Source organism: Orcinus orca, chromosome 10 (genome assembly GCF_937001465.1).
Source record: "Orcinus orca chromosome 10, mOrcOrc1.1, whole genome shotgun sequence".
NCBI lineage: Eukaryota > Metazoa > Chordata > Mammalia > Artiodactyla > Delphinidae > Orcinus > Orcinus orca.
Window position 1 is genome coordinate 105784940 of NC_064568.1, and position 26366 is coordinate 105811305.

At 50.6% G+C, this 26366-nt stretch overlaps 1 protein-coding gene and 1 long non-coding RNA gene across 11 annotated transcripts in view; both read right to left on the reverse strand.

Annotated features, from left to right (window-relative positions):
- Window positions 1-26366, reverse strand: part of DUSP22 (dual specificity phosphatase 22) — a 71668-nt gene that overhangs the window by 28253 nt on the left and 17049 nt on the right. For 3 of the 10 annotated variants that reach the window (XM_033408024.2, XM_033408027.2, XM_004281079.4), the window contains one exon: window positions 8545-8594. The exons of 1 other annotated variant lie outside the window; for it this stretch is intronic. Coding sequence is in view for 5 of the 9 variants with exons in the window: in XM_033408027.2 (XP_033263918.1) it covers window positions 8545-8594 (50 nt within the window). In the remaining 4 variants the exon portion in view is untranslated. Of the gene's footprint in view, window positions 1-6685; window positions 6822-8544; window positions 8595-25437; window positions 25632-26366 lie in introns of all 10 variants that reach the window. 6 more of the 10 variants (XM_033408019.2, XM_033408020.2, XM_033408018.2 and 3 more) reach the window with 3 other exon arrangements.
- Window positions 17548-25431, reverse strand: LOC117197092 (uncharacterized). The gene is made up of 2 exons (XR_004477588.2): window positions 20170-25431; window positions 17548-19970 (listed from the first exon to the last, which is right to left on the reverse strand). It is a non-coding gene; the product is annotated as an uncharacterized LOC117197092 (long non-coding RNA).

Here is a 26366-nt window from a genome sequence, read left to right on the forward strand (position 1 = left end):
GTTCACAGCTTCAGACCCCAGCCACCGACCGGGGCTAGAACGGCCTCGGCTTTGAATCCGACCCACACCGCTGAGGTCCGGGAGGGCAGCCCATCCGCTGGAATTGTCAGAAGTTCTCTGCAAGGGATCCCTGAAACACACAGTTGCCACTGACTTGTTGGGGGGTGGGTCCTGCCCAGCCCCATGGTCGGTTTGGGTCCCTCAACACTCAGCAGTACCGTGACCTGCTTACCAGCCACCCAGGCGAGGGAGGTGCCCACCCAGTGTGGGCTCCCTGAGCCCTAAAGCCAGTTCACTTCTGACCGTCTGTGGATAGGTCCTGTCTGCCCGTCCTCCAGGCCGGGGAAGGGGAACTGCTGCTCCAGTCCCGCTCGGCCTCACTGGATATGGGACTTCGGGAATATCACCTGGCTTCCCTTAACCTCACTTAGAAAGTGGGAGCTATGTGTCACAGGCTGGGACGAAGAAACATATAACAATGTGCTTTGCAAACTCTGAGGTCCTGCATGAAGATGAAACCATGATCTTTTCTCCTGACCCTCGGCTTTTATAGGACCCCCTTCCCCTGTCCCTGGTTCCTGCCCAGCTGTGTGCACCAGCATGTTCTAGATGGGTAGGTGGGTTAAGTACACGTACTCTGAGGGGAACTACAGAGGACGTGCTTTTCGATGTCTCCTGCCTTTGAATGGCTTATAATGCAGCAAAACACCTAAAGATGCCCATGGACTAAAGTCACAACACCTACTGAGTACTGATTATTTAGCAGGGACTCTGCTAAGATGCAAGAGATTCAGAGCTGAATAAAATGTGGTTCCCAGCCACACACACTAGGTCTGCTGTCTCATGTCAGGGTGAATGAATCCAGTAAGAATGGGGAAATTCAGGTGGTGGGACAAGCCAACTCAGCCAGCTATCGACTGCAGAGGAAACTCAGCAACCTAAGTGCCGGTGCCCGGCTAGATTAGGGCAGCTGGCACAGAGGAAACTCTAGTGGCAGGCCTGATGCCGCCATGTGTGGAGGGGCCAGGCTCCCACCCGCAGACTCTAGACTCTCACCTGAAACCTGACTATAGAGCAGGGCAAGGGGTGCTTCTGCTGACTTTCCCAGGGGCAAACGCTCCAGGTGTAAACGTACAAAGTAAGCAGGGCGCCGCGACGCTACTCCCCCAACCGACCTGTTGTAAAACAGGCAAGGAAAGATTCCTGCTGTGATCCTGAAATCCGAGGAGACCTCCTCGGAGCAGGGCTGTGAGGCAGAAGCCAGGAAGGCCAGGCAGCAGAGCAGGGAGGGGCGGAGGGTGTGGCCCTGGAGGCGAGGCTGCCCGTGCACAGGCAGGAGTGACGGTCCAGGGCGGGGAGCGCCGCCCATCCTGTCTCTCAGCAGGCGGAGCTGGCGGTGAACTCTTCTGATGATTGGGAAGTGCTGGGGCTGAGGGGGTCTCCTCTGTCACCCTGAGGCTGTCGGGGCAGCAGTTCCCAGTCCCTCGGAGGCCCGTCTTCCCTCCAGTTCCGGCCACAGAGAAGTAAAGGGGAGGCTGTGGGCTGGGGGCCCCTCCCGATAAAAGGAAGGGCATCTCTGCCCCAGGCTTCCTGCCAGGGGACTGGGAAGTGGCTCATGCCCAGAGTTGCGTCAGCCGCTCTGCGACCACAGGTGGCAGGCCTCCGGGGTGGAAGGGGGCTCCAGGAGCTGCTGCCCAGACCTGGAGCACCCACCCCAGGCTTCTTGGGCAGGGAGTGAAGTAAATCAATGTCTTTATAACTTAAAACACTGTCAATCAGATATTCTGCTATTTACAGCCAAGCACTGTCTACCTGATATTAACAAGTGCAACGGTTTTAAAGACACTGAGCCACTCATGTGGCCGAGGAGTGGCTACAGGCGGCCCGTCCACCCTCTGCCTCGTGGAATCCCATGCAGACACGCCAGAGGGTGGGCAGGTTTGACTGCAGGTCCAGGGCTAGGCAGTTCGCCCAGGACCCAGGCTCATCTCAACTGCAGGCTAGTGGCCTCCGTACCCTAGGCTGGCCACACTGCAGTATCCAAGGGTTCCCAAGAGGCCTCTCCACGCCTGCAGCCCATGCTCTAGCCTGTGCTCTGTGGGGCTCTTTCTGGTCCAGGAGAGCTGTGTCTGAGATGAGACAGGTGGGAAGAACACCTTCCAAGCAAGGGAAGAGCGAAGCAGGAAACGAGAGACGACGGCCTGAGCGCGTGGGGAGCACGGACGGCCTCGGAACACACTGTGGAGGCTACGCCAGGCGGGTGGCTCGTCCCGGGGACCTGTCGGCCCTGGGGAGGCCACCGACACCTTACAGAGACGACAAGTGAGCCCCTTTACTGAAACCCCAGGGTGGGAACCTCTTCTGTCCGCCTTTCACGCCTGCATGTCCGAAATCACACGCAGGATGAAACCCAGGTCCTAAATAAGGCGTGGTGCTGGGTTCAAGGGTCAGTTTTGCCACACCTCAGCACGAGAGACTGAGGTGGGGTGCGGTCAGCAGGGAAACGTCTAAAGTGGCCGGAGCCCAGAGCGTGTGTGCGAGGGGCCCCCCGACAAGGGAGCTGTGAGGAGGGTCTCCCCCCAGCCTCTCCTCTTTCGGCTCTGTCTGCATCAGGCGTCAAGTCCAGGAAAAACCCACCGATGGCTCCTGCCCATCGCTGTGTTGGGACAAGGGCTCCGGCCCAGGAGCTTAATGATGCCCACGGAGGGCCCGCTCGGAGCCCCACCTCGAAACCTGACTCATGGGCAAGACCGGACACGAGGCCAAGCCGGACAGACACTCCTGGAAGTGCCTCTTCCAAGGAAAGCCAGGAGGCAGGTGCGCTCAGTGCTCTTGGGGTAGGTTATTTCCAGGGAAGCTCGTGACATAAGCCCTGGCCCGGCCATCACACCCCCTCCTCCACAGTGGGAAATACCCGGGGCTCCGGGCTGCACGTTGCTCAACGCTGGATCAAAGCAGAAGGCCAGAGGGAAGCACATCTGCCACAGGCTTCCCCTGAACGCCGGTTCCCTATTCCTGCTCTTCGTGCTGTACCTTTACTTCCACACAAAGACACGCGGTCAAGCTCTGCCGGAGGACAGCCACGTGGGCGCGTCCAAAGGGACGCGTGCCGACACGTGCGCGTGGCTGCCAGTGTGGAGCTGCCGACAATCGCCGAGAGCACGGGGGCCGGGCGAGAGACGCCCTTCCGTGGGGCTGGTACACAGCCCGGCAGCTGTGCCACTGTCCCCTTCTTCCTCCTCCCCAGTCTGTGCTGGCCCTCCGCACTGGGCAGTGCGTCCCAGCCCGCCCTGTCCAACCAGACGCCCAAAGCAGGACCAGCTGGGTGTCCCTGACCTTCGGGATAGGATGCTGGATGAACCTAGCCAAGCCGCACCACACGACGCTCATTCTTTGCGTCTGGACAATCTCTTCTCACTCCAAGACTGCAAGACCTGGAGGCTGTGGTCCCCACTGTTGGGAGGTCTGAGGCGGTCCTGTCCTGCTGGGAGGGACTCTGCTTGTGGGAGGTCTGGCCCAGCACCTCGGGGGGCAGCTGGGCTCACCCCAAAGCCAGCAGTGCCAAACCAGGCTGCGCTGACAGCACAGCCACAAGATCCAGGCCACCTCTCCTGCCCCTCATGAGAGTATGAACGTGTGTGTGCACGTGTGTGTGCATGTGTGTGCGGTATGTATACAGGAAAGCAAAGGAGAAAAAGACCAGGAAAGGCCAGCACCCTTAGGGTTTTTTTCCCTCAGAAAAGAATGTTTTAAAAAAAAGCCTATGGGTGGAGTGTCCTCTCTGGGTGCAGGCTCTGGAGGGTGCGCTCAGATCAGAGAGCTGCTTCCTCCTGGGCAGAGTCAGTGCAGCCCCCCAGGCCCTGCGCTGACCGGGCAGCTCTCACTGCACCCGAGGTGAGCGGGAAGGAAACTTCCCCACCCGGAGCAGACTGCACACAGCCTTCAGCACATTTATGTCAAGGCTTCCGCAACTTTTACATTTCCTGCATTGTCAACATTTAAAGAAAAATTGCGGGGAATATGTGTACTGTACTTTTCATTTTGCCAAATAAGGTCATTTTAAAAACAAACAAAAACACATCCCCTCTCTACCATCTACTACAACATCATTTTACAAAGAACAGTTCCACCCCAAAAAAGCAAGGACGACATAGTCTAAGACTAAAAAATAGGTTTTTAAGTTGAATAAGTGAAGAGTCTTATGAAAAACGCAATACACGTTTTCCACATATTTCTCATTTCTGCGACTGCAGAGTCCTCAGGAGTCGTGTTTGTGCATCTTTGTCTGGAAGCAGGACAGAGCACATCAGGGCCCACTTAGCTCTGATCTTGCAAAACTGCTTTTTAATAATAAAAGTAAAGAAAAATGTAAATGAGAGAAAAAGAGAGCTGGAAGTACAGAAGACTAAACTACAGAAAACACACACAAAAAGACGGGAGGTGGAATAAAGCAAGGAGGGTTTAATGCAAGTTCTCTGCATTTCTGGTGCCTCTTCTCTCCACAAAAACCCCAGGAACCTGAGACCCTGCTCGACTCTCAAGCCACTGTTGTCACCAAGTTTCTGCTGCGAAGATGCGATGCTGCAGCTCCACAGAGAAGACAAAAAAGATAACCCTTCCCTTATGGTGTCTAAGTCCAAACACCAATCTGATAAATACTAAACTAGGAATGAATACAATAAGCTGCGATACCTCCAACCATTCACTCTCAAGACACGTTAACACTCCTTTCTTGAAGAGGCAGAATATGGAATCTGATTCTTTGGAGATACTTAGTGTCTTTTTACACACTTGCACTACCTCACCTAATGCTACAGAAATCGTGTGAGACAGGTATTTCACAGGGGAGACAAGTGAGGTTCAAATGACTTGCCCAGGGAAGCACAGACAGAAAGCAAAAGCAAACATTTCCAAAAGCCTCAGCTCACTCAACCACTGCACGTCTGCCGCTGGCAGAAGGCGTGTGCATTTGATGTAAACCCGACGATGCCTCCAATTCTGCAAAGCACGCAGAACGCACCAGCCTGGGTTCTGTGGGGTTGTCACCACTGTGAGAACCTGAACTTTCATGTGTCCTGACTTTGTGAGGCAGGGCGGTAGTGGGGACCAAGCTAAAATTCTGATGTTACTGTTGTCTCCGGTCAGGGTTCTGCATTTCAAATTCCTGGAAGATCAGAGGGGAATTTGTGAGGAGTACGGCCAAGACAGAAAACTGACCTTTCTGGCGCGTCTGCGGTGACCGAACGCAGGTAGTCTCCAAAGGTCACAACCCTCTTACTAAGCATAATTAGCAAGAAGAATTCCTGCTGGTATAGGGATTTGTGGGGAAAGAGTTAGGATATCAAACCTTAAATTATATCCAAAGTTGGAAATAATTTTTAAAATCTTTAAGTTTAAAAAAATAAGCAATACAGTTTTCTAGAATTTATTTTTGTCCTTAAATATAGGAACTCTCAGGCACCAGGAAGTAAAAGCTGCGAGACTGAAGGGCCTCTGGTTCTAACTGGGCTTCCAGAGCAGTAAGAGGATTTGCCTCCTGACCATCTACGTCGGTTGATGATACAGAAGCTGAAGGTTCACGGTCAGCCTGCACATGCGCCTACTACTTGGTGAGTAATAAATACAAGCTACCCAAAGCGACGTGGGTGATACAGAGAAGTCAAGAGCTCTGCCTGCCAGCGTCAACCGTCTCACTGTACAATGAATGCATGCTCGCGGTTAAAAGGCAGGCTGTGCTTTCCAGTGAAATATCTGTAACAGGTAGAGAAACTCAAACTATTTCATAGGCTGTCTCTTAACATACGAAGTACCCTCGAATTCCAAGCTTAACTTCACGATCCCTATATAACTTCACTAAAGCAAGAAACATTTATAGAATCGTGCACATTTATGCACCTAAATCCCTGCCTGTGTATAAGCTTTGCTATTACTAATGGATCAAAAACAAAAGTTTCCCTAAAGAATCACACATGTGCCTATGAGCACAACTGTCTTTCCCTGAGTTATGGTCTGGACCCCCTTTTCCAACTGAACCCGAGGTCAGGCTGCTGCAGGGCTTCACTCACGACGGCAGCAACGGCCACTGCCCAGCTCGACCTGTCACCAGCCCCGAGCACAGACGCCGCAGCACCCACCTGCTGGACCACACTCTTGGCCCGATTCCAGGAAAGGGTGAGAAGGCAAACCACACATCGTAACAAGACATCTGTACACGCTTGGGACAGCAGAGAACAAGTTCAAATCTTATGAGCTAGTCCTCTGGCCCCAGGCTGACTGGGCTCAGGCTGGTTTTGCCAGAAGATCTGAATAGACCCAGGAGACGTCGGAAGTCGGGGGAGCGGCTGCTGCACCCTCTGTCCCCGTCCTTCCCTGGATCACACCTTCCCAGCATCCGCAGTGGACCTCCTGAGCACCTGTAACTCTCAGGACGCACCAACGCACTTGGAGTAAAAACACACTTATTTTCAAAAGTGCTCGGAGGTCACAGAGAACACTTCCACACACATGGTCTCATCTCCACAGATCCTGGAGGCAGGCGTTTGCAGATGAGAGAACTGAAGTTCAGGGGCGTTGGAATGACTGGCCCGTGGCAGAGGGAGCTGCTTTTGAACCTGAGATCTCTAAGCAGTCTGGGTCTACCGCTCACTTGTCTGCACAGGGCAGGACCGCTGAGCGCTGTCTTCACCTGGTGAGCTAGGGTCCTTGCCCCAGACGTGGAGCACAGTGCCTGCCTCCACCGAAGCTGAAGCATCCTGGGGCGGTTCGAGCAGAGTGGCCATCTGCCCTGACCACGAACACCCACGGGCTGCTGCAGTCAGATTCTTCCGGAGGGTCAGAATGCCAATCAGGTAGCGACAAGTCCAACAGTATGTTAGAATTTCGGTTTGAGATAAGAGCAGAGCAACCATTCTAAAAACAGCCACCAAAACATGGGCAGAAGACTGCCGTGGCCTCGAGAGACAGGCAGTGGCTCGCTTCCTTCCGTATACACCATGCCCTCCAACCACTTCTGTTTCTCGGCACGACTAGTAACCAAGGAGGCTCTCTGATACTTCTTCTCCTTCCAGGTCTAGGCTGCTACTGTTCTCCTGGTGACCCTATAAAATCTTTCCTCACCATCCTGGATCTTAAAGACTGACCTTTTCTGTGAACCACGGAGAGCTGTTGTGGAAACACAGGCTTTGGGTAGGAGGTTTTGGCCCTGCATCCAGCCTCCCCTGCCCCTTCCTGGTCTGACTCTACACCTCCTGCCCCTGCCCTCACCTTTACTCTTTCCCCCATCAGTCCATCTGACTATAGCCTCCCGTCTTTCCAAACAGGTAGACCTCACAAAATTATCGCATAACCTGTGATTTCTCCGCTCTCCAGCAGTAAAAAACCAAGGCTGGCTGACACTCAGTGCTGGACAGCCTTCAGAGTGGCCAAGTTGTATGGTCTGTACCTCTGACGTGCAGGCCTTGCAGGCGATAAAGCTGGAGATCCGCGGCGGTTCTCCATCCTGACAAGCCCATGGACTCCCAAATTCCCCAACACCACAGCCTCTTCCCTGATGAAATGCAGCAACATGTCATTCTGGAGGGGTTGTTGTGTCTGCCCTAGAACAGGCAGCAAAGGCGAGCCTGAGGCAGAGGCTGGGTTGCTGGACGTACTGAACAGCCACGTCCTCGACTCCTGTGGCTCTCAGCCTGCCTGGTTCAAATCCAGGCTCAGGAGAACTTTCATCTAGTCCACATCACCTCCAGACACCGAGGAGTGTGGTGTCACAGCTGTAACCTCGTTGGTCTGCAACCCCTGTCCCACAGGTCTCATATGACTGTGGGGAATCTGGAAAGGAGAGCGACTATGAATCTCTCTTTGGAGGGACACACAGAGCTAAAGCGGCACCGGAGACGTATTCAGCTGTGGGGAAGAGAGGGCAGGACTTTCCTAACCAGAAAAACGTGGTCTCTCAACTCAGACCAGCTTTCCAAGGATGCTGTCCCTCAGGTGGCCACTGGCCACGTGAGGCTGCTGGGCACTTGAGACGGAGCTGGTCCGAATGGAATGTGATGTAAGTATAAAAAGCGCACCAGGTTTTGAAGACTTTGTATGAATGAAAGGATATAAAATATCTCATTTTTAAAATGCTGAGTACATGTTGAGTTGATAGTATTTTGAGTATATTGGGTTAAATAAAACGTATTATTAAAATTATTGTCACCCGTCTCTTTTCTACTTTTTAATGTGGCCCCTAGAACATCTAAAATCATGTGTGGCTTGTGTCTGTGGCTCGTATTATGTTTCTGTTGGACAAAGTGTAACAGCTTCCAGGGAAAGGGTGAACACGCTAAAGGTTTGGTTTGAGGCACCCTGTACAAAATTAGGCTCTTCATACACACCCCACTGTCAGAGCTGCACAGGGGAAGGACCGGCAAACCAGCAGCGCTGACCTCCTGGGCCTCCCCCATCGCGGCCGGGCGGCAGCTGTGCATCGAGGTCCCTCTGCTCTGATGGCTTTAAGTCCTTTATCTTTAATATGTCCAAATAATACAGAAAAAAACTTACAGGTTTTGAGATGGTGAATCCGCTGCTGGAATGCACAGGTATTTAACCCCCTGTGGAATGATAAAAAATAAAATAAGATAAAAAGATGATACTCTGTGGAGAAAAGTATTTAAAGGAACTATTTACTCAGGTCAAAAAATAAAAAGTAAAAAGGAGAAGTTTTTCACTCATCTTCTATTGCCAAGGAACTGGAGGAAAACTCTTAGTTAAGTTCCTGGTCATTTTCTATGACCATGCACACAAATATTCATGCTCTCGTTTGTAGGTTAGACAGGGTTTATCAAAGAAGCGAGATGACTGAGTCCTTCCCAGGAAGTGTCTACAAGTTTCAAAACTGTCATCTCTGATGCTTGTTCAAATACTCTACTCTTTAAATCTATTTCATTTAAGATCCTGAATGGCCAAAAAGGAAGCACTGATAGTAAAAACCTTATCATGATGACATGTTATACGACAGTCTTAGGAGGAGGAGAGTTACAGTTTCACTGATGCAATGGTAGGAGCTTCACACACTCGAAACAATTTGATTTATTTTGCTTGCTTTTCAGAAGAGTAAAAGTTTACATACCAAACTAATATTTCTTTAAAAGAATGACCCAATTTGAAAAAAAACGAACTTCACATTGTTCACTATAAAAATCTATAAAAATGTTTATGTAAATTCATACTATAAAAAATCATGCCAAATTTGAGTTTTATTAAAAGCTTGGTTGCCTCTTCTTTGGAGGGATTTAAAGTATATTTCAAAAGGTCTTCAATGTCAGGTAAAAAAACAAAGTCTAGAAATCTCAGCAAACTTTGTGAAGGAAAATGGCTTCATGAAGACTTAAATAAACCACTTTTAAACCTTTCTCTCTTGATAGCCTAATCTAACAGAGTCTAGCCACCAGGTCATAGATAATTAACGGGGAACACATTTTCAGAAACTAGAAAAGTAACCAACCTAAGAGAGTCAAAGAAGGAGAAATATGTGGAATCATGGTACAGACAACCACATGTCCCTTAGCAGTTGAAGGCATAAAATTATTATTTCTAGAATTATTTGCAATTTTTTTGCAGTTGATCATTAAAATTTTACACTCAACTCGTATCATTAGGAATTTCTGTGTTGTACTTGCTAGTGCAGTCTTGCGAGGAACATGTGGTCCTCCTCCACGTTGTGGATCCCCCTTTCCAACACAGAAGCTATAGAAACTATGTTTCTCAACCTCCTTTGCTGTTAGGGTGCAGACTCGGGACCTGGTTGCATCATCTGACACACCTACTTGAGGCAGATTTGGAAACAGGACACGGGAAGTGTCAGATGGGTAAAGAGCACCTGCTCAACAGGTGCAGGTGGCGGCTGAGGCGGGAAGTGCTGGGCGGACGTGGCAGCAGGTCACAGCGGGCAGTTGTATGTTGTGCACTGGGTATTGTTCCTCGAGCTGCGGTTGGCAGCCTGTCTCTCCAGCTCTTCGGGGGAGATCATAGCCCTCGGCTCTCTCTTAACAAGCCCCTTTCTGCTGAGGTGCCTCAGAGTGGAATCTGCTGTCTGCGACTGAGATCTGAGTGGCACAGCCCCCTCCTGCCCCCGCCGTCATGAGAGGCCAGAAAAACCGCCTCTCCTGCTTATTTCTCACACACACACGTATGTGTGTATATTTTTCAGGTTTGAGTCAGTCACGACATCTTCTAACACAGGCTCCCGTGGATCTCCAAGAAGACGAGTTTTACTGCTACTTAACCACAGCGGAACACGCCACACGTGGCCAAACGCGCTAACACGCCACGGGTTAGCTGCTGGGAGAGGAACGTGAAGCAGCAGGCTGTCCCTCACTCAAGCTTCGCTTCGTCACCTCACTGTCTCCTTCCGTCCCCGTCCCCTGGACTCTGGGCATCGTGCTCTGCTGGAAACAGTGAAGCGGCTGCCTGAAGTTCTAAGCAGCTCCAAACCCAGAGAGGTTTGACAGCCCTGATATGAAGGGAAAGAAAATGGAAAAGGAAACGACACTGTTAAAAAGAGTCATTTCACGCCTCCCCTCATGGAGGCCAACAGGCTTGCTGGTGTAGACACACACTGGTCATCTTGTGATCCGCCATTGAAATGACTCATTTACTTTTTTCCTTTTACTCTGAAGTGAGAGTCGGCTGGATCAGGCCCAGAAGCTTGTGAAATGCTTCCCTCCCACACACTTCCCCCAAGTTCCTTCAGACCAACCCTTCCAGAGGGACGGGAAGGGTTCTCAGGGTTCCACTTTCCCTTCTCCCGCGACTGTCGGTCTGAGCAAGCTGCTAGGCAGCGATGCTGAGGCGGGTCCCTCTAATGTGGGAGGAAAGCACCTGCCGCACTTTCCGACCGACAGCCCCTTAATCCTGCAGAATCCAGAGCCGGCCCAGCCCATATGTCGGGAGGAGAGAAAAAAAGGAGAGAAGGAAGAGAGGAGGGGAGGGTAAGTGGCTCTCAGCTTATAGAGAGCGTCCGCCATCAACGCCAGCATGGTGTCGGGGGGGGTGCTCTGCTGCTTCAGGGGTCTCTGGACGGGGTCTCGTTCCCCTCTGTGGTGCCTGACGTACGAAGGGAAAGAGGCCAGCCCCACACAGCAGGAGCAAGCCGGGAGAAGGTGGCAAGGGGTGTCCCCACTCCGTGCCTGCCGAGGGTGAGGAAGCACCTTTCGGCCATGTCGGTCCCCTCAGCCTCACTAGCTGGGACGGGCACGTGGCAATGATGGCTTCCCATCTGTGACGCATTTAAGGAGGAACAAAGGGTCTCCTGGCCACAAGTTTGGGGATCCCCTACTGCAAAGGAAGGACGCTGAAAATATACAATATAAGATCATGTTCTCTCAAAGACACAATAACAGCAGTAAGAACCTTCCCTGGAATGATGCCTGGCACACCACAGGCACTTACTAAACGTCTGCTGGATGATAAGAACGAGGTGAAAATCAGTTAACGTGACGATCACATCGTAAGAATAGTACAAGGGGAGAAAAATATTGTGACGTGCCCAGGCCTTATTCTGGTGACCACAGAAACAAGAGGCACGCCATGCTGGGGGCACGCGCACACACACGCTCCAGCGGGACACAGCTAAGAAGCAGCTCACCGTGATCTACAATAAGAAGGGAACAAACTATGCAAATACAGTGAAGAAAGGAGTCAAAATTGTCGAAAAGGTTCAGTTGCTCACCACCCAAGAACGTCTACTTATCCTGGCTTAGTCATTAACAAAGCACAAAAAGTATCTTTCTTGGAGGCCACAGACTGCAGAACATAAGGTGCCTGAAAGAAGGCTTCAGATGCCTGCACATGTGTACAATTCAGTTAATTACTAATTCAGAAAGCAGCAAGAGTGCTGGCAGCGTGAAGGACCGCAACGCTAATGAGAAAGCCGGACAGACTTAAAATTATTAAAGAACTGGGCTCAGCAAATGTTTTAATATGATGTGGAACAGAACTTTTCATCTACCTGGACCTAAACAAAGGACCTTTCTGTAGTGCTGGAGTTCAGAGAGACAGATGTTTAGCTAAGTTACGGAAAGTTTAGCAAAAAAATAAAGAACGTCTTATTATAGGACAAAATTCTAGAGCAACCTGAAAACTTCATAAGCAATGAAAACAGCAGCCATGGTCTCCCTTTTACTACAGCGCTTGCTGGGGGGCATCTCCTCCTTCGTATTTGCCGCTGGTATTTTTTAAAACCCCTAAAATCAGTTATCTTCTTTGAAACAAAATTCTTACTAAATAAGTAAAAATTCAGTATTTCCATGATCTTCAAAGAAGTGATTGTTGGAAAGCTAATTGACATTAAACTTTTATGGAGCTAATAAATGTCGAGTTACAGACTCTCACCTTAGAGAGCTGGCCCAGGAGTGCCCACTGAAGTACAAAAAGCAGCTCAGTTAAGACGGCCATGGTTTCTACGAGGGACAAAGAAAGAGCAACCAAATTCTCTGGACTACATGACCTTCTGAATGGCTTCACATGTCCTGAGAATGGCACCAGTACTGATGAAATGGGAACCAGAGGGAGGAAAAAAGGCAAAAAACGTATACACTAAATCTTCACAATACCAAGTGACACATCGATTAGTGTGACATAATGTCACACTAATGTGACACAACGTAGGAAAAAAATTAGGAAAATACAGAAAAGAAATAAGAGTTAGGTGGGATTTGCCAAGGAGCGCTTTTTGGATGAAGTTTTTGTTTTTGTTAGGTTTTCAAAGAAGCGGTAGTCATCACTTGACTGAAAAGAAAGTTGAGAAAGTATTCCAGAGGCTCTTCTTGAACAAAAGGTTAAAGCTTTCTAAGTCCGTATTCTCAAAAGTTCTAATAATTTTCAGTTTTCTGTTTCAACAAGCATAGTAACCACCAAGAGTAAGGTGTTTGCCTTTCTTTGGGTCTGAAACTAAAGATTACACTTAAAACGATACGTAGGCAAGTACTTGAAAAGCAGGGCCAAGGTTCTGATCTCAGGACTAGTGAAGGAATCAAACTCTCGCCTGTTTCAAGTACAATTTCTAAAATTCACTGTTCTTTTCTTTCTGAAACATCGTAAGCAAGAGTCTTCTGAAGAACCTAGTTGACATTCTACTTTTCAAAGGAAAGGCCAAGCCCTTCAGAGCTGTCTTCTCTCTCCCAGGACGCTAATGGAGACCAGTTACAGAAAATAACTCCTTCCTGCCTATTTACAACCTAAGAGGAAACATCAGTAGGAGAAGCAGGGGCTCACTTAAGGGGCCAGAGTCGGGAAATCCAGGCAGAAACGACATAATCAGAAATCTTGGTTTCTCATTTATCCCGTTCAGTGCCAGCAGCAACTTGGGTGTGCATGGGAGGACCCCTGAAGAGACTGCGTTTTTCCTTTGACCAGCATGTTTGGGGGCTGTACTGCACGGCTTGAGAAAGTAAGCTGAAGACCCCATGAAAAGCTAGTTTCACCACATTCCCAAAAAACTCTGAGTCCAGAAAAGAAACATAAAATTAAAGAGAATTAAATGTGGCGACTTCCCTGGTGGCGCAGTGGTTAAGAATCCACCTGCCAATGCAGGGGACATGGGTTCGAGCCCTGTTCTGGGAAGATCCCACATGCCGCAGAGCAACTAAGCCCGTGCGCCACAACTGCTGAGCCCCCGCACCCTAGAGCCTGTGTGCCACAACTACTGAGCCCACGCGCTGCAACTACTGAGCCCATGTGCTGCAACCACTGAAGCCCGTGCACCTAGAGCCTGTTCTCCGCAACAAGAGAAGCCACTGCAATGAGAAGCCCGTGCACGGCAACGAAGAGTAGCCCCTGCTCACCACAACTACAGAAAGCCTGCGCAAAGCAATGAAGACCCAACGCAGCCAAAAATAAAAAATAAATAAATAAATAGGACTGGAAATACAGTGTTAAATAAAAAAAGAATTCAATTTGAACTGTCTCACACCTGATCAGAAGCAGGACCACAGCTTATATACTAATTTTTAAAAAGTCTTTCTCACTTGAGACAATCGCTCTCTCCACTTTTCTGGTGTGGTAAAACACACATACCATAGAATTAACCATTTTAACCATTTTAACAAGTACACAGCTCACAGGCATTAATGCATTCACATTCACATCCCTGCCGCCCATCTTCAGAACCTTGTCATCCTCCCAAATGGAAACTCGGTCCCCATTAAACACTAGCTCCCTCCCCAGCCCCTGCGAGCCTTCTACTTTCTGTCACTATGAATTTGACAACTTCTGCACTTTTATATAAACCTAAAGGTAGGTAAACTCTGAAAAAGTTAGTCTGGCCACACTCTTAAAGGTCTCATACCCAACAGATGGCAACTGCTGACTTGGAATTGCTTTTGGACAAACACACCAGGTTTGACAGCCTCACTGTCTGTTTCCAGGGCCCCTCCTGGCAGAGGCTCAGTGCAGAGAAAGCCCAGGAAGATGCCCAAATCGCTCATGTACGTGGAAGCCAAGCCCAGCTCCTGGCACATACACTTTGATTAGTATTTCTCCTTGATGTAAGAATTTTCACCCAGCCAATAACATTTTAAAAGGAAAAAGTACAGTACAAAGTTATATCCATAAAGAGGTTACATCTGGAAAACCCGATGTGCGTCTGCGGACTAAGAGCTGGAAATCAGCACAAAACACCAGACAGGGAAGGTCCCGAGGGTGAGGCTCCGCCATCTCTCTTGTTTGGTTGTTTATACCGCAGCAAAAATCTCAAAGAAACTACTGTAGAAAATCACCCCAGAAGCTAACTGCGGCCCCTTAGCTGTGCCACATGATACACGTCTTAAATCCAGGTTCTAAACCGAAGATGCATTTTCTTAACGTCCCCACTTGCCACTGATTCTTCCTGCATCAGCTAAATTTAGGAAACACCACCACAAATAACAACTTCCAAGAACTCTGTGGTGCTTGGTGGGGAGGGGAGGGGTGGGAAGGTCAGAGTGGAGAGACAAGATTTAGCCCTCAGTTTGATTTTGTGAGAAAAAATGCAAATGAGAACCCTCCAGCACCTGCTGGCTTCTTTCAGGTTAGTCAAAAAACGACATACATTTGACTCGTCAGGTCAACAGGTGGAGAACCCAAAGGCTTATTTTTGCTCTAACTCCTTTTGCTAACACGGGCACAGTCCGCTGGAGTCCCTCAGGCTGCGAGGGCGGGCGATGGGGAGGTCACGCCAGCCCAACCACCTAACCCTCTTCCGCGACCTGGGTTCTGTCTGAGGACCTGCTGGTGCGCCCGATGTGACTCGTGAAAACAGGGCAGTTTCGGCAAAATCTCTCCAAATCGAGCAATTCTACGGTGTAACCTAACGGGTGTTAATGCTACACGACCACGTTGAAAGTCACTGTGAATGAAACACTCCTCAGGAGTGATCAGCAGTGGACCAAGTTTGCCTGTAAAAGACACAAAGGTGGATTTTTATCCGATCATGTGTCTCGGCTGGTGAAACACCCCGTCTGCAAAGTAAAACGACCCCCTCCCAAGCTCTGTGGCTCTGTTACGACCCCCCTTCCTCCAGCTCACCAAGCCCAGGCACCTGCTGCCTGAGACCCCCAGGCATCCTGCACTTTCCTGCTTCCCCCTCCCCAGGCTCCTGTGGGTCCTTCTCTCCCTCAGGAGTCCTGGGGGGCACTTCCTCAGAAAGCACCCCCGTCCCAGGCTGACTCCAGCGATTTCTCTAACTGCCACCCAGCACCCAATGGGCCGCACAGGGTGCCGGGGCCCCAGCACAAAGGACAGTAACTGATTTGAGGGTCAGTCTCTCCTTTAGACCCCAAGGGTGCCGGGGCCCCAGCACAGAGGACGGTAATTGACTTGAGGGTATCTCCCTTAGACCCCAGTTTCCTTCAATGCCTGGGTCCCATCTCACTCATCTTTCTTGCAGCACCCTAGGCACCTCTCTCTCCAGAGATCATCAGTACATGGTCACTAAGTGAAGGAAGGGAGATCCACCTTTAGAATATTAAATTCCAATGTGCCCTGAGAGTCCCGTGTCCAGGGGGGCCAGAGGTCCCTAGAGTTGGCAGGAAGCACCGCCCAGGGCAGGCAGGCAGACCAAGCCGTGTTAAAGGGCGATGTCTCCATCTGCAGGGTCCTATGAGCTCTAAATCTCAGCAGGATGCTGGGCCCATCTCACTAACAATGAAAAACTATTACTAAGGTGGAGGCTGGCCAGATGCTCAGAAATTTCCAGGAGTGCATTAAACTGGGGACTCAGTGGCCCCAAGTTTCATTCCCAACACAGGCCCCTGGAAACCACTGGCTCAGTCCCTGAGGTGCACCCCAGCTACACTCCCTGCCACCTGGCCACCAAGTCCAGAGGTGACAAACAGGCCCGTGTGTGTCCGGACACAGCCCGCCTGTTCATCTGCGTGTGGCCTGCAGCTTCTCTCAGGACACGGGTGGGAGGGGGCGGCAGAGTGCTGCCTGGAAACCTCAGGGTCCTAGAGCCAAACATATGCATCATCTGGCCCTTGACAGAAGGTGTGCTGAGCCCTGGTCGGACAGTGACGCCTCCGAGGTCACTGTGACAACCTGGAGCTCATTAGGTAAATCACACGTCGCATTCCTCTTCCACACACGGGATATGAGGATCAGGCCTCGGGGGCTCAGGCCTTGGGATTGCCTGATTCTAAACCATCACTTGTGCCTGGCTCTCTTCCTCACTCTGGAGAGAGGCACAGAGGAATTTCTCTCCAACACAGGACTTTTCTAAAAAAGGAGATTTGATTCCACCTGTGAAGCACTGAGCGGCTGGAGGTGCTAACAAAGAAACGAGGCGTGTGTTGTCACCAGCACAGACCAGGCTGCAGAGGTGTCGCCCGGGGCTTTGGAGGGCCGGGCTCATGCGTGGGTGCGCTGCCGGCTGGCCTCGCCTCTGTGCAGGAGGGTGCCCAGCCCCTCCTCCGCAAGGAGCTCAGCGTTTGGAATGTTGTCTGTGGTCCCTCTTGCGGGTTGCCAAGCAAATGAGTCCAGACTCCCTCCCTCCCAATGGGACGAGACCTCCCTACAGGCGAGTGGCCAACGCCGCAGATTCCACTGGGGCGCAATCCTCGGCACTTAAGGAGCTTTTTCTAAGCAGCATTCAAGGTCCCTCGGGCCTAACGTCACATCCTCCAGGTGGGGTCAGACCCCAGAAATGGTGTTTCGAGAATGAAGCAAACACTGACCCAGAGCAGGGCACTGCCCTGCGAGATAGCCAGTCCTGCGTGGGTGGGGTCAGGGTACGGACACGCACAGGTGGGATGCGGTAAAGGCCAGCGCGTGAGTCCATGACTCCTGCTTCTCCTGGGCGTGAGGAAGGGCGCGCTCTCCAAGGCAGGTACGTGTGGACGGTCAGATTGCACTGGATCTCCCTGGCGCGCGGGTCGCCGACATACCACAGTGTGGGGGTCCAACCTCCAGCACTACAGGGGAGGGGCGCCTTCCCTGCTCTGCTCTAAGACTGACTCCGCTCTGCTCAGTGCCCCAGGCCTTCCTTGAAGGGCAACACTTCACCAAGCCCTCCCTCCCAGACGCTGCCGCTGAAAGCAAGCCGACGGGCCATTTTTATTTTGACAGCTGCATCCTCTCGCAGTGGGCACAGAGGGGAGAACTGTGTGGGGAGGCCAGAGGTCCTTCATGGGGGTGGGCAGGACGTCAAGACAACTGGTTGAAACCACTGGTCTTGATGCCACTGCAAGTGCAGGGGTGGCAGCAGGAGAGGGTTCCAGCGGAAAAGCGGGGAAGTGTCAGGTTACAGGAACACGGGAGGGGGCGTGGGAGAAAGGCAAACACTTGGGAAGATCGTTCTTCGCCATGAGTCGGGGTGTTCTACAAGGCCGTTTGAATTCAGTCCCTTTGGGTTGATCTGGGGATCTGGGAGTGTCTTCCACTTGGATTCCGTGGAGCTGGTCTGGTTACACAGGTAAGTTCAGGTCGGACCAGCTCCACCATCGCTAGGCCCTGAGGACTCTGAAGGCCAGTACAGTCGGCAACGACCTCTGAACTACTCTGGTTAGGAAGAGTTTCCAGGCCTGGAACGCTCAAGCTGAAGCCCAGGCTCCACTCTGTTGTCTGAGACGCCTCAGGTGATCGCACAAGTCGCGGCGGCGTCCCTCTGCAGCCACTGGGACAATGCGGGGTGGCCTCTCCTTTCTCTGGCTCTGGCAGTAGTTCTGTGGATGACGCTCCTTTAGTTGGGACAAAGTCTGGGAAGCCACCAAGCCTGTCCACAGTTGGCCCTCAAGAGGAGGGGGATCCCACCCCGAATGCAGACGCACCCGTGTCCTCTCCGTCAGCCAGCCTCCGCCCTCACCGCGGATTCAGTGATTTTCCCTTAGAAGAGAGAGCAGAGCGGCTGCAGACGCCCTGCTCAGTCACCGATGTTGGAACCACACCTGTGCTCCTCTCGTGGTGATAGCTGAGAGGAGAGAAACAATTTCTCACTCCAGACCCGGGGCCTCTGCCAGTCTCTGCCCCGGCACACACACAAACTCCCGCAACATCCCAGGAGTCAGAGCACAGAGAGGGGAAGGCAGGGCCTCGGCTGCAGCAAGGCGACGGCACCAGCTGGTACTGTTGCTTCACCCCCAGCTCCTGGAGTCAGGTTGGGCCACTTCCCTTGCAGGTGTGGCAGGCACAGGGCCCACTGGCAGTGCCTACCTGGCAATGAATTACAGGAGCACCTGAAAATGGCAAATCTGCTTAGGGTTTTATAAGGTGCCCACAAGAATTCTATTTTGTCTGATAAGACTATTACTATGCCACCTTTCTTTTGGTTCGTGTTTGCTGGAGACCCGTTTCCCATCCTTTGATTTCTAACCTTGCTGTGTCTCTTTGTGCAGATGACTCCTCTACTTCCTGGCGTCCCAGTTCAGCCCTCACGGTTTCTGACCAGGATTACCGTGAGAGCTTCCCAGCAGTTTCCTTGGTACCTGTCTCCCTCCCTCCATCCCATCCCCTAGTCAGAATCTTGGAAAAGAAATGTGAAGGAGTCACCTGACTTTGTTCATAAGTCTTTGCTGAGTCTCTGCTTCACACAAGACGAAGCTCAGACTCCTCGGCTTGACGAATAAACCTTTCCTAATCTTCCCGGCGCCTCTGCCCCTCCAGCCTGGCTCCTGGCGCTCCTGCCCCGCTGAGCCCTGTGCTCTGCACACCCGGTGCCCTGCACACACACCCTCACCCAGCATCCATCCCCCGCTCCCCAGCAGACCCCCCTATCCTGGAGGGTCAGTCCACACTGCCCGCTCTGTGGCGAGGCCTGGCTGACCCAGCGGGGACGGTGCCCCAGGCCCCTCAGCTCTGACGTGCACTCGCAGCTCCGCACCGTTTAAGGATTTCTTGCCTGTCTCTTCTTAGTGTGGGGCCACAGCGTACTCCTCTTTGCATTTTATCCCCAGTCCCTGCTACAAGGTAGGTGCTCAATTAACATTTGCTGAATCTGAAGGAGTAACTCCCAATTTAGCCAAAAGGAGAACTGAACGTGGCACCCCCCTCACCCCCCACGCTGACCACCCTCTCCACTCTGCAACCAGACGACATCCACACGTGTCCTTATTTCCCCCTTCCTGACCAGCCCGGAAGGGCTGGTCCTACGTGAGACACACCTCCCCACTGAAGCGGACATACCAGTCCTGCAAGGCTGCCTCAACACTCCTCTTCACAAAGTCTTCCCCAACCCCCAGTCCGTGGGCATGAGGACGTTGTATAAACAGACCAACTACCATCCAGCACTTACGGGCAATCCTGCCGCAGTGTGTCAGTGCATACTGCCATTCCAGCTGGAGCAGAGGGGAGAGACCACGTGTCACATGCTTCTCCTGAGACCTCGGTTTGGAAATCCTGGCAGATCCTGCCACTAGCATACTCTCTGTTGAGGACTCTGGGAGGGGTCTGAGCTAGGAGAGTCCCCTCCAGAAGCAGCGCTTGGCGCCCATGCACAGGACGTGATCGCACAGGGGCGTCTGCAGAAGAGAGAGGAGATGGAAGCTCAGCAGGAGATGCTCAAGAAACTGGGACTTGACTGAGAGGAAAAGTCTAGGAAGAAGAGTGTTTTGCAAAAGTCTTCAGTTACGTGGTGGAGGCTGGTCAGTAAGTGTGAGAACTAGAGAGCGCGCCCACACCAGGAGCTCCAGGGAGCCGGGCAAAGGGAAGTTAACACACCTCTTTCACTCACAGACAAGAAGCACTGCTTTCCTGCCTGGAACCAACGCAGGCCTCGGCAGTTTCAGCCCCTCTGGCTCATCTGCGCTGGAATTCTGGCTTCAGAATTCCATTTGTCACAGAAGGCCAGCAGCCAGGGGAGCCGCCTTCTTCGCGCTTGACGGCCCACACACGGGGAACTCAGACACGGCTGGATTCGAGAAAGAGCGATTACTAGACAGTTTTCGATACCTACCATAATCATTTCTATTTGAGTCATTTCTATTTAAGTCTGGGGTTGGCTTCAAAGAAATTTGCCTCAACACATGAAAGCTGCAAACTTTTGGCCCAGGAGGTGCCGCCGATACTCAGAGACTTCACCGGAGAGATGGAAACAACTGTCAGCCTGAGAACGATCCCAGGTCGAACAACGATTTGCTTTCAAAGGCCCTGGACCTCATCAGCAATTATGATAGTGTGGTGGTTTCTGTAATGCCAGTAGAGTAACAGAACTCATCCACACCGACCAATCCGACCAGGAAACCCTGCCCAGTGCTTCAAGCTGTATCACTAGGGGATCTGTGAATCCTAAAAAAGGATATAAACTCATGTAACTGAAACGTTCAAGTAGAAGTACAACATAACTGATATTGAAAATAAAATGTGCACAGTTGAGAGGTGTGTCATGGGCTTTCTTCTCCCTTTGAAGATTAAGATGACTAAAAGAGACGCTTTGCATCCACTGACCCAGGAGGATGACAAGCATGCAGTGTGTCTGAGGCCACACGTTCACATGTGAATCCATGGGAAACATTGGTACCAAACACAGAACCCATTCCAGCCAAGCCTGGACACCCAAGTGCAATCTGCCTGTCACCACTCCAGACACCAAGTGTGGCCACCTGCTTACCTTCCTTCCCTACCTCTCTTCCTTCAAAATGATACTATGAAGATACTCCCACTGTGGAAAATAAATAGAGAAAAAGGTGAAACTCACCCTTTCCACCCTCTTCTCCTATCCTACTGCTCCATTCCCAGGAGTCTGATACGGTCCTTGCAAGCTCCTATCTGTACATTTACACACTTATTTATGTACATACAGGAATACATTATTGATATGCAATTTTACACAAAGGGGATCATATTGTGCATATTATTCTACAACTTGCTTCTTTTGCTTAGCAATCAACCTTTTCCAGCGCACACATGTAAGCCTCCCTCTTCTGTTTGAACTGCTGCAGTGTCTCTTTCACACAGGCGTGTCGCCGCTGCCAGGTGCCCTTCTGCCGGCTGTGTGGCTTGGCTCCAACTTTTTGCATTACAAACAGACCTGCAGTGAACCTCCCTGCCTACACCTGTGTGTACAGGACCAGGCATGTGGCTTTCAGCAATTCTCTTCCTCGTGCCAGGGGAAATGTGGCCAATAGCCCCTGTGACTTGAAGGTCATGGACAGGAGGGGCCTCAGAGTCCTAAGAGCTGAGCTGACATGGCCACCAGGTAGGCAGAAAGGCAGAGCTGGGTCTGCCTACGAAGCCTCCAGAGGAGGACAAGGTAACCAAGGTCTCCCTGATGAGTCAGAACGCGGCCCCGGTGCCTGGAAAGTCCTCCCAGCCTTTCACGATCCGGCCACAAGCTCCCGAGATCCGAGAGGGTGTCTCGGCCAACCCTCCCAACCTCGAGCTGCCCTGGCTGCGGCCAGTCTTCTTTTAATTGGTCGTCCACTGTCCGTGTCTTAGACTGTGCTTTCCTTGTAGGACCAGGCTTCCAACGCAGACCAAAGGCAGATGAAGCACCGCTGAGAGGTCAGCCAGAGAGTCACGTGGTTGCAGGAACTTAGCAAGAGGGAATTCTGAACTGGAGGCCACTCCAGCTGTGTATGGCAGAACATCTGCGCCTGCCCAGGCTTCCTGACAGTGGGGGGAGGGCAGCGAGGCTACGCTGCATTAACAGACCTCTGGCCTCACAGATCACTGGTGGTCAATATACCATTCTTGACACTGCTCTTCTTTCAGACCCTGAAGTCAGCCACAAACGACCGAAGACGTGGCTTCTCACTTGGGAGTGGAGCTTAAATGCACTCGGCTCTGAGTGTGTCAGCATCTGCAGAACCAGATCCAGGCCGAGTGCTGGGGAGACCAGGAAGTCCAACGCGGCAGAAATCCACTGCCCGCAGTGGCGTGAGGCCAGCTGAGGAGCTAGGCCATCAGACGGAGGTCAGACGGCCATTTGACGGCCTGCAGGGTCTGTCACAGAGCACTCACAATTCAGGGCCCGACAAAGAGTGCAAACTATAAGTATTATAGGAAAAAGGGAAGAATTCCTGAGGTTGGAGGTCACTGGGAGTGTCCTTCTCAGAAAAGGAGCTGGGCCAAGGTCTGAGGGAGGGTAGGACTTGGGTGGGCAAAAGAAGGGTGGAAGAAAGAAGTGGACACAGAAGCACAGTTTCTCAAACTTCAAATGCCATTTCACACCTTGGACTGGGCTTGTTTTACATTTAGGAAGCCAACAAAAATTTTGAGGGTGAGAAACGGGGTGGGTCACCAGACAGAAATGCAGCAGGGGAACGAGGTCCCTACAGGAGCCCCTCAGGCTCTCAGCACCACTGTCCAAGCAGACTGGGCATCTCTTGGAGATACACACCTATATGTACAGACACATAAATAACAGTAAGTGTCAGAACCAGGAGAAGTGGTCAACTACACAGAAAACTAACAAAATTAAATCCTGAGTCTGGATAACTCAAGAAGATGTCTTTTGTGTTAAAGGAAATATAAAACAGAATCACCAGGAGTAAATGCTGGCCTATGAAAACATCCTATTCTTGAAAACAGAAACAAACGCTTAAATGGTTCAAAATACGAAAGTCACAACTTAAAATGGGAAGAATACGCAAGCCGAACTCAAGCTCAGAAAATCCATGTGGCATCATGCATGCAACGCCCTGATTTGAATATATGTATATAAACGATTTGTTTTCTATTTAATCCTAAAATGTAAATCACTTAAACATTAAATTGTTTCTGTTATTAGCCCAGAGAAGGAATGAGAATACTTTTTAAAGCATTTTTGTTAATAGTGAAAAATAGTTGTTTCCTGCAGGTGCTCTGGTTAAATACCCAACATGAAAGATGAAACAAACTCTGAAATTTTTACATCAGAAAGATAGACTTCTGGTTCTTTTTTCAGAGGAAGGGAGAAACCTTTCATTGCTCAATATTACTTCCTCAGCACCTACAAACAACACGGGGTTTCTGATTGAAAAAGCACTGTCTTTGTGACAGGAGTTTTCACCATCCCTCAAATCTGGAGCAACCAGCAGGCACTGAAAACACAGCCCACAAATAAAGAAACACTTTCAGCAAACGCAGGCCACTGCCCCACCCAGTCCTCAATGTGGAATCGGAGGAAGGGATTTTTCCCCCTTAGATGTTATGATTACAGATTTCGGCTTAATTCCTACTTGAAATTCATCTACATGGCAATGATTTCTCCCCCGGCTCCGCCATCTGCTAGCAGGTGACGTGGGCAGGCCGCCAGGTCTGGTTATGCTACAAAGGAACCAGGACACTGCTATCCTCCAGGCTGGGTCCCCAGGATCCATGGGGGATGAGCAGGACCGATGTGATTCCGTGGAGTCAGGGCCCCACCAGAAGGCATATCCTGGTACTCTACCAGCCAGGGCGGTACCAACCAAATTTTCTAAATCCCCAGTTGTCTCCAAAGGCCCAGCCAAAAGCCCAGCACCGCAAATGCCTCCAGACTGACGTGGTAAAGGAGGACCCTTGTTCGCTGAGCGGTTCCTGCCCTGAGCCTGATGGTAATTATTAGTAACATGTATAAAAGAGTTACCGTGTGTATGTTGTTTTTTCACTGAGGGCTTCACCATGGCAGACACTGGCATCACTTTATCTCTAGCACCCGTCCCAGGGCCCTGCCTGCGGCAGGAGCTCAAGAGTAAACTATCCGCTCCCTGCCTTCAAATGGAAGAATTGTCTGGACAGGGGACTCGACGGTGTGAGGAAGGCATTCACAGAAAATAAAACAAAACAAAAATACTGCTAATTAAAAGTAAAGAAGAGCAAAACTCTGTGCTGGTGATGGTTTGGGGAAATAGGTATTTTGATATACTGCCAGTGGGGGTACAAATGGTACAACCTTTCCAAAGCTGATGTGCCAATATCTACTAGTACTGCTAGCAAAGTCAGAAGCATCAGTCATGCTAGAAGAGGACCAAGGCAGTGAAACATTCTGGGAAAATCTCTGGCCTGGGAGAGAAGATAGTAATTGGAGCCCTGGACCGCTTTCCCTCCACTGACCACCTCGCCACAGCGTTCAGAGGATAAGCAAACCTGATCTCATCCACCAGAGAAGCACCTACGGTGCCGTGCAGGGCAGCAAGGCTCACAGAACCCCCGCATGGATGTGACAGGACTGAAACCTTTCTATTTTGGATAGTAACTACCTCCCCACTTCCAGCCCAGTCCAGCCCAGCCCAGCCCAGCCCAGCCCAGGGCTGCCCAGAGAAGGTTAGGGCCTGTTCTATAAACATGCATGGCTTTGAAGATCTCAGAAAGGGCACGAGGTGCCAGCTCCCTTCTCTCCTATCTCTTATCCCTCCACCCTTTATCAGGGCCCTGAAACCACCTGCCCTCTCACCTCATTCCTGCCCTACTTCCATCCAAGGATCAGGGCCAGCAAAACATGGAGCTGCTGAAACATAAAATCTATCCATTAATTCCCTACCGACTGCAAACAAAGTAACTTCCCTGACTCATCTCAGACTGGGTGAAATTATGGCTTCTGGACCTGAGTTTGAAACTTAAGAGAGACAACTGCCTTCATGCATCAGGCAGAGGGCTACACAAAGGTCCGGAGCTTCTGGGGCCCTGGAGAGCGTCCTCGACCCCAACCACTCAAGGCAAGCACGCCCGATCAGATAACTTTTGACGCCTCAGTTTTCCCCACCTGTGCAATCAGAGAATTTATCGTTTTAATTTTTAAACTAAGAATATATTCATGAATTACTTGTGAAGTTAAAAATGAATGAAGTAAGAGGGGCAACGTTAAAGTATGTCATGCTATAAAACGAAGGTCTAACCCTTAATAAAATGAAATCACAGGAAAGTACTCACTATCAAGAGAGGTAATAAAAGCACCCAAAGGCTGAAACAGGATGTTGCCAAATAAAAGCAGTCCCGTGGGGAAAAGGCAGTAGATCTGGTACCTGAGGCTCGGACCTGTTTCCCTCCACTGACCACATCACCCCAGGGTTCAGAGGATAAGCAAACCTGATCTCGTCCATCAGAGAAGCACCTCCAGTGTCAGGCTGGGCAGCAAGGCTCACAGAACTCCCACATGGAGGAAGTTCTGCGAGCCTGAAGATCTGGTATCTGGACGGAAGGCACAGTGTGGACGGATTCCGGGGCCGTGTTCCTACCTGGCAACGTGTTGTGCCGACCAGGGCACAAGGGTGCGAGGCAGCCTAGAGGGCGAGGGTGGGGAGGACATCTATGCAATTTATTAAAATAAAGGAAACCTCAAGCCTCATCTTCTGATTTAAGGGGAAGTAAATCATGACCAGTTTACGTTTAACTTATCATCTAGGCCATAGCTTGGCTATATGTTTAATATAAACTACTGTTGATATATGAAAAATGGGGTAGCTATTTTCTAGGGAAATGTTAGGCTCCAGAAAAATGATGTTTTGTTGCTGTTGTTTCCAATAAAATCACGCTGCAGCACAAGTTATAGCACCTTAACAAAACCCATGAGCTAAAACAACAAAGGGAAGTGCAAGCTCAAAAATCTGGAGAAAGGAACAGAGGTTTGTTCACATCCCACCGTCCTCTGTATGGTGATGTCAGTAGAATCACTTATTACTCTATATCCGCATTTATTGAAACTGACTGAAATCTGGCAGCTGTAATGGACAAGTAAAATAGATAAATTTGAAATAAAAATATATTACCTACTCTCGCATAATATGAATTTAGGTGTAAACTGATTGAACTAGGATTATTTCTTTCAGAACAAGCCACACCTCCCTCTCCAATACCCAACCCTAAAATAGAAAAACACATCACAACCACACTCGCATTATTTTCTACAAAGAGGTAGTTTGGGCTCTGTCAAGGCTAATAAACAGAAATATATTTTGCTCCCAGCCAACAGCTCAAACCGCCCATTAGGGTAAAATTGAAGATGCTTTTGGAATTAG